The following is an 8,945-nucleotide window of genomic DNA, read 5'->3' on the forward strand; positions in this document are numbered from 1 at the left end:
TATGGTTCATTTGACTGCTTCTAGTGTGAATGTCGCATACATCAGATAAAGTTCATGTTGTCTTAGAGCAGTGATTCTTTTGTTTTCCCTCTCTTCTTTATTTCCTTTGGACTCCAATGAAAGAAAAATTTTAACTTTGGAAACCAACAATATGTAATACCAAACCATTATGTGATAAATCATGGAGAGTTCTATGAGGGATGGAGCTGTGGAACATTGATTTGCAATGCATAAAGACTCTTCGTCAGACCCTGATTCCTGAGTTATAATGTTGTCCTTACTCCTCTAATCTTTGATATTCGTCTAATGATAAAATGTAACCTTCTATATTAATCTCCAGAACATTCTAGTAAATGAATAAATTAACTTGTTTCTCCATAAACAGGGCTGCTCGTGTGTGATAGAATCATTCCAAGGGTACTTTGCAAGCAGAGCTAAGGTTATTGTGCATCTTGTCGAAGCTATAGGTTCGTCATTAATTACTGCTGTATTTGTGTTCCTTCTCATCAATGTAGTCTATTTATCAATCTTCCTTTCTCTATCATGTTATTGCTAATAAAACAGGCTCTCATCAAGAGGCTCTTTTCTTAGTATAATGATGTTGAGTTTTAGCTAAATTACTAAATGATTCTCGCTACTTTTACATAAAATTTTGAGGCTTTCTCTAATGTAATTAGATATGAGGTTTTCAATCAACTGTAACAAGGGGGAAACAGTTTATTTTCTTTCCTGAGCAGAACATAATTGTTGCAAATTCATAAAAGGTGATATTGGCACATGACTTACACTTTATGCTCGGAGTCTCGTGTTGTTTACTAACAGGAAGTCCTAGGCTCAACCAATTTTGAGAAGGATATTGATTAAAGTTTAACTATTCGCTTTCTTTTGGAGATTGACTTGGGAATTTTCTCATGTTTTTTGTTGGGCAAAAACTGAATGAGCTGATTCTTAATAAATTTATTCATTATAAAGTGAACACGACATAGTAGAAAGCACTATATACATGAAAATTTAGGAACCAATTTATTCTTGAAGGAAACTGAGGGACTTCCATCAAGTAGTCCATGCTAAAGAGAATAGGTTCATTTTTGCTTGAATGATTCTCTCCACAGAATAGGTTCATTTTTTTTTCCTGCTTGACTGGGTGTTTACCTCTGTTGCATATCCTTAAATTGGTTTCTTTCATGGTCACAGATGGTAAATTGGAGTGCACAACTAGAGCTTCCATTTTCTGGACAGTGGGCGGTAGCAGTACAACAGCTTCATAATTTCTCTATCTTTTGTTATTGGAAGCTGGCAAGCTGCTGATAACTTCCCAGCCAAATTTCTAATTGATGATAGTGTTGTGCTTTATATATGTACACCTGTTTCAACCTTTATTTTGACTTCTGGTTCTTATTTGTCTAATGACTTGTACTTTGGAGTTTATTTAATCAAACTATTAGAGCTTTGATTTTTTTGAAAACCATGCACCATCGATTAGACATCTAGATGTGATCATGTGGATGTCTAATGTCTTGGTGTGGTGATATTGAAGCATCCTGACTGTTTGCAGGTGGAAATATTGAAAATATCTCTTGCACATGATGAATGAATGCAGCTGCTAGCAAAAAAATGGTAGATACTCGAATATCTTACCAACCGAAGCTGATTTACCGATTACCGAATTACCGAACTGAGCTTTGAAAGTCTTATTTGGTATATACTTTCAATCACCGTTTACCGAATTACCGAACCCGAACTTTAAAAATACCGAACCGAATACCGAACGCCCAGCCCTATTTGGAGGGAATTTTTGTATTAGTTTGCTAGTTTCAATAAAGCTATAAGATGCATATGGTGTCTTCTTATTAGTTTGCTGATTTTTAAAGAGAAAAGACATCTTTTCACCCCTAAACTTACACCGAAAATACACTTTAGCAATTAAACTTTACTTGCAATTATTTACCCCCTATTTTTGTCGATAGTGTATTAAATACCCCCCTAAGTAGAGAAAGTGCACTCACCTTCCTGCAAGCAAGTGAGAAGGAAAAAAAATTTAAAAACTGATAAAATAATGCACATGTCATTTTTAATGGCCAATACATAATTAATACTCTTAAGATTTTTTTTCTTGATATATTAATATATATTTTTTAATTATTTGAATTTTTTATTTTGAGACAAATAAAATATGTGGGTCCCATTTTTCCTTTTAAGTGTTTTATTTCTCTTCTCTTTATTTATTGTCTTCTCCAAAAGACCTTCTCCTCCATTGCCACTACCCTATCTATTCCATCATTTCCATGACCACCATTGTTGGACTAAATGTTGGAGAGAAATAAATTTAAAAAAATTGACGACTATAAATATAATAATTTTATATAAAATAAATTGGCACTGTCACAATTTGGAACTTTATGGTGTAAGAAGGAAGTCATACGCCGGGGTGGGGTGTGGAGCAAGCCAGCACAAGAAGCCGGTGGGGGGGGGCGGGGTATGGATTTATAAGAAGAAGGTTGGTTTGGTTTGGGGCATAAGGGTGGCGTGAAGAAGGAGGAATGAAGAAGCGTGGTTTTGGCTGGGGGTGGGGGGGAAGAAGAAGGAATGGAATTGGGACTTTTTTAAAAGAAAAAAGATGAATGTAAAAAAAAAAAAAAAGAGTTAAATTTTAAAATTTAATCGATTCTTGACGTGACACTCTTGTGGCGGAGAGTGTTCTACACAGCCCATTGTAAGATTGGTCAAGGCAACATAAGGTTGAGTTTAATTCATGTATAAGTTGTTTAGGGGGTAAATAATTACAAGTAAAGTTTAATTGTTAAAGTGAGTTTTCGATGCAAGTTTAGGGGTGAAAAGATGTTTTTTTCTCATTTTTAAAATCAAGTTTGGCTTAAAGTAAAAATTTGGCTGTATGGCTTCAATCTGAAATCTCTATCATACTTTGCAATTATCTTGGGTACAACCGTACAAGAAAACGATCTTGTTGGTCATAAAGCTTTTGCAAAACCGAATTACTTTTGATATTGTTAACATATTAATAGTTGATATCATTCGAACCAAATAGAGATATTAGTAAGAAAACTAAGCAGTTAATAAGTAACAGTACAACTAGCTATTTTTAGTACTTTTATATATATATATATATATATATATATATATATATATATATATATGCTTAAAAAGGTCTAAAAATTCCTTGGACTATCCAAAAAGGTTTAAGTGTACCCTCCATCCATCTATTGGGCTAAAAATACCCTACCATCCATCTTTTTGGCTTACTTATGCCCTTTGACTAAATGCCAATGGCTGAATTAAAAAAAATGTTTTTTTTTAAATGTTTATTTAAATTCCATGTGGCAACTTCTTATTGGCCAAAATTAAAACACCGACCCATTAAAAAGACCCACCCATATACCAGTTTTTCGAACAAACAACCCCAAATACTAACCCATCCCGAACAAAAAATCTAATTTAAAAAAAAAAAGACCAACTTTCATCAAACTCCATGGAAGTGCACGGTGATTAAAATGAATCGACAGAATAAAGCATTTCACATTCTGGTCCAGAGATGTATCTTAGTTGAAATGGAGTACTAGACCTCGCTTAGCAAAGTACGATTGTAACTTAATTGAAATGGAGTACTAGACCTGGTTAGCAAAGTACAATTGGTGATCAGTGGCGGAGCCAGGATTTTCACCAAGGGGGTTCAAAATATAAAAAAGTAAACATACGAAGAAGTCTAAGGAGGTTCGATATATACTATATATACATAAAAAATAATTTTAACCTTATAAAAATTGTGTTTCTTTCCACCGAGGGGGTAGGGATAAACACCCTCAGCATAGTGTGGCTCCGCCCCTGTTGGTGACAGACTGTGATATGTGACAATAATGAAAAGTCGCATGCCCTATAACAACAGAACTTCTCAAATCACTCCTCATCCACTTATCTTGACATTGCCTAAATTCGATTTGTTAGGTAGCTGATTTGTTGGCCAAGATGATAAAAACCATCATAAAAGAAAGAGAAAGAGAATCATGCTGATATTTCAATTTACTTATAGCAACTGAGCATCTGTGAATTAGTAATCACCGGTGCACTTCCATGGAGCATCTGTGATATTTCAATTTACTTATAGTCACCAATTGTACTTTGCTAAGCCAGGTCTAGTACTCCATTTCAATTAAGTTACATCTCTGTGGTCAGAATGTGAAATGCTTTATTCAGTCGATTCATTTTAATCACCGGTGCACTTCTATGGAGTTTGATGAAAGTGGTCTCTTTTTTCAGTTAAATTTTTTGTTCGGGTCGGGTTAGTGTTTGGGGCGGTTAGTTCGAAAAACAGGTATATGGGTGGGTCTTTTTAATGGGTGGGTCTTTTTAATGGGTCGGTGTTTTAATTTTGGCCAATAAGAAGTTGCCATTTGGAATTTAAATAAATATTTTTTTAATTCAGCCGTTAACCGTTAGTCAAATAGCATAAGTGAGCTAAAAAAGTGGATGAAAAGGTATTTTTAGCCCAATAAATGGATGAAGGGTATATTTAAACCTTTTTGGATAGTCCATATATATATATATATATAACCTACAATATCAAGGTTATAAGATAGCAATGTACCCATTTTTTTATTCACAAAAATACCCTATCAGTATATAACCCTTTCATTAATAAATAGGACAATTTGTCTCTTTGCATAAAAAAGCGAGTTAATTCCTCGTATGGTCACTCAAGTTTAGAGAATTTCCTACAAAAGTCACTTTTATTTCATTTAGGACAATAAAGTCATTCAAGTATCACTATTTTCCTCAAAAAGTATCTAAACACTTCAAATGTCTCCTTCTCTCCTAGTTGGCATGCCATGTCACTAAAGCCCAATTTTTTAAATTTTACTACTAGACAAATTTAAATCATCAAACTCATTTAATCAAGTTCATATTTTATATTCAATCAAATATGACTCGGTTAAAAAGCGGCAAAGGAACAAACTATCATGCAATCTAAATGAATTAAAATTAAAAGATGAATTTTTTAATCTGTAGATAAGTTTTAAAAATAATAAATAAAAATTGAATTTGAGTTACTTTAGAGCTTTAGTTTGGTAGATATTAACATGACAAGTTTTAATATCTATATCATAACATGAAATAAATTAAGAATAAATAAATTATATTTCATATAAGACTAATAGTATAATATTTCAAAATAAAAAATAAGAGTAATAATAGCATTTTATAAAATAAAGTATTATAGTAGTGAAAATTCTATACCTTTTTGCATGAGAAATAAAAAGACCTTAATGGTATGGAGATGGAAATGCCAAAAATTACAAACTATATATATAAGAACAAACAACTAAAAATAAAGAGGAAATTTATTTTTTAAAATATACAATTTAATTAGATTTTTGTAAATTTATCCCAATACGAATGTAATCTTTGTATTATATATGTAGTTCTATTTTAAGGTGGAAACAGTAATTAAAAAATATACCCAATGATCTTAGCGTTCTTGAACTTTTAACCCCACTTCTCTATAGGCTAAACCTTCAAGGCCCAAAGTGTTACTCATGGGGCAAAACACTTCAAGTTTTGGCCACAAACAAGACATTCGATTCGGTATTTTGAAAGTTGGTGTTCGGTAATTCGGTAATAGATAGTTGAAAGTAGATATCAAATATCGAATAAAAAAAAATTAGTTCGGTAATCGGTAAATCAAACTTCGGTTCGGTACGGTATTCGGTAATACCGTTTCGATGTGCAGTTTCATAAATAAAAAGTAAAATTGATATACCTAACAAAAAGCAAATTATGCATAAAGCACATTCATAAGGGGACCAAGCAGAGATCCTTATCAACAATTCAACATGCAGAACAATGCAAGAATAATGAGCCATTCAAGTAATCCTAACAACTTCGTATAAATAGGCATACAAATTCAAAACTCATTCACTCACTGTCCATTCTCACATGAACAAGCAGTCTGTGGTCAAGATTTTCCTAATCCATTGCAGGCTACTCTTTAACATCTTTATACAATACCATTAAAACACAATAAGGGAATTATAAGTATCTGAAGGAGCATATTCAAATCTAACTTATAAAATGAAGTGAGGCAGTTGGTATTGCTAAGGATTCCTTGCCGTAAGTTGATATTCAGAGAGGTTACTGCATGTGGATACACCAGAAGATCGTCTTTAACAATTGGGACTAAAGAAGGACTAAGGTCTCTCTGGGCTGAGTCGCTGACTATTGTTTATTGATATTTGATGGGCTTGTTAAGTGTTAGATTTATGGGATATAATTAGGAGCGGACCTTTATTCAATAAATAATTCGGTATTCGGGAAATATCGAATACCAAAGTATTAAATGTCTTGTACCAAACCCGAACTCGAATCCCGTAATTCTAAAATTTTACTCCCGAATACCGTACCGAATCCCGAATTACCGAAATTCTCGGTTCGGTTCAGTAATTCGGTAATTTGTGCCCGGCCCTACATACAAGCGATGTCAAAAGTTCAAAACCACTCATCTCCAAAGTCATTGTTGTAAATCTGTCATAATTAACTGAGATATAATATACTTGGACCTTGCATTCAATTAATTAGGGGTGTGCAAAACCCGCTTTAACCGATTAACCGACCCAAAAAAAATATTATTCGTTTATCGGTACCGGGTTATTGAGTTAATGGTTTTTAAACAGTTTTGTAACTTTTTTATTTATTGGACTACCAGTTCTGTTTTCAATTTTTAAATTTTTATTAACGGTTAAATCGATAATTCAATAAAATCCTATTATTACCTTTTTAAGTATATTTCCTTGTCACCTTTCAGTGATATTTCTTTGTGAAAAACGTGGGAGGCAAACTAGTTGTGTTTTGAGACTTTGCCTCTTATTATCATATAATTCCTTGTTGCCTCCAGTTCTATTATGCATGAATTGAACAATTCGATTATGTATATGAATAAATTAAAACAAGAGAAAGGTAAAAAAAAAAAAAAAAAAAAAATTAGAGGAGCATTTTCTTAGCCGTTAAACAGGAAATTGAACTGTTAAGGACCACTAACCGATAAACCGAAAATCAATAACAAATATCTTACTTTATCGGTTTAATATGTACAAATCAAAAACCAATAAACCGAACCGGTAATATATAAAACCGAACCGATCAATAAGCACCCCTACAATTCACATCCAGGAAATTACACCCGATAACCTTAAAGTGGTGGTTTTAAACTTTTGACTCCGGCTTATCCCATGGGCAAACCTTCAAAATCAAAAGTAGAAACTTGTTAAACTTCAAGTTTTGCCCAAAAGACAAGCGGGGTGAAAAGTGAAGACCACCCACCTTCAAGTTCATTCTTGTAAATCACATCTTTAACGGGTATCTGTCAATGGTGTCAGCCCATGGGCCTCTTTGGGCTTCCCCATAAATGGGCCTAACACATTCCCAAATTAGACTAGTGCACTTAGTCCCACTTCCCATCCCAAGCAGCCATACTTTGTCACCTTTTTTCACCCTTCCTTTTGCCTCCAAATATGCCAATTCATACCACAATGAAGAAGAAGATTGGTTCCCAAATCTATGCAATGTCATCAAAGCAGGTTCCTTATCACCCTCTACAAGCTTCAACCCTTTTCCCATCTCCTTTATCACTGGCTTTCCTGATGCTGGCAAGCAAAAATGCTCTATCACTGACTTAAAATTAGGCACATAAATCTCTGTTGATTTTTTGTCTACCGATAACTTCTTTCTCAAAATTGAAACCCCATACCTAACTTTCTCGGTGAAAGGCAAAATTTGTGAACCAAGAATTGTTATGTTGGACCTAAGTGTTTCTCCTGCCGCTTGCAATAAGTCCCTCTTGAGTGTAACTCCAGTAAATCCATCTGAATCCTCTTCACGGAAAGTACAAAAGTAGGCCTTATCATCAAATGCCCTCTGAGTTCTCAGAGTCTTGATAAGCTTGTATTTTGCTCTATTTTTGTCTTCTTTTTTGTTTGAAATTAAAATCCCAGCAGCACCCATTCGAAATAAACAATTAATAACCAACATAGATGGTTCTTTTCCAGGATACCAACCTGTTGATAAAATCTCTGTGCTAAGGATAACGGCATTGGAATTCTTGTGAGATTTTAAAATATTTTGGGCCATGTCAATGGCTAATGCATTAGCACTGCAACCCATGCCACTGATTGTGTAACTTTTAATGTCTTCTCTCATGCCATATTTGTTCACAATTATGGAAGAAAGCGAAGGAGCAGGGCAAAATCCACTACAATTGACGATTAAAACATCAATATCATGTGGGGAGAGATTGGTTTTGGCTAAAAGGTCTTCAAATACAGGGAATAGTACCATATGGACTTCGCTTATGACTTCTTGGTAGTCTATTTTTGGTGGGATGTACTGAAGTGCAGGGGGTAGATATGTTTCTTCACTTTGTCCTGATTGACTCAAGATTTTAGTCATGAAATTTATGCTCTGTTTATCTAAGAAATGTTGAGCATGTTCAATAAAGGCAGCGTGTGGAACTCTACAGAAATTTGGTGGCTTTAGACATGAATAGTCCACCAGGTATACTGGTGAAGGCCTTGATTTCAAGATGACAAAGAAAATGTAACTAAAAAGGACCACAACATGAAAGATTGTGAGCTCTGCCTTTAGCCGAATAAGCAGAGTTTCTATGGTAAGGAAGATGAAAAGACAGAGAAGTTTTGTTAGCTCCATACGGATTATTGGCAAGAAATTGAAGGTATTCAGTAGTGGAGGAATGAACATGTTATGTAGAAGGGGATTATATATATTGGGAGAGCCAAATAATGTTTGCATGGGGCAAATAATATTGGAAAACGTCCCAACTAATTTTCGTTGCATTATTATTGAAGTCCAATCCAAATTAGGCCTGTGCACGAATCGGTTCGGTTCGATTTTGGCCGTCATCGAGTTGAAATTTCGAATTT

The 8,945-nt window shown here is 34.1% G+C and overlaps 1 protein-coding gene across 1 annotated transcript; it reads right to left on the bottom strand.

The window, feature by feature from the left end:
• Nucleotides 1-7,350: 7,350 nt before the first annotated feature.
• On the bottom strand, nt 7,351-8,714 carry LOC132058338 (3-ketoacyl-CoA synthase 6-like). The gene has a single exon (XM_059450874.1). It carries the CDS (start codon nt 8,710-8,712, stop codon nt 7,351-7,353), a length of 1,362 nt encoding a protein of 453 aa, XP_059306857.1. The 5' UTR covers nt 8,713-8,714.
• Nucleotides 8,715-8,945: the final 231 nt, after the last annotated feature.

Source organism: Lycium ferocissimum, chromosome 5, assembly GCF_029784015.1.
Source record: "Lycium ferocissimum isolate CSIRO_LF1 chromosome 5, AGI_CSIRO_Lferr_CH_V1, whole genome shotgun sequence".
In the NCBI taxonomy this organism is placed as follows: Eukaryota; Viridiplantae; Streptophyta; class Magnoliopsida; order Solanales; family Solanaceae; genus Lycium; species Lycium ferocissimum.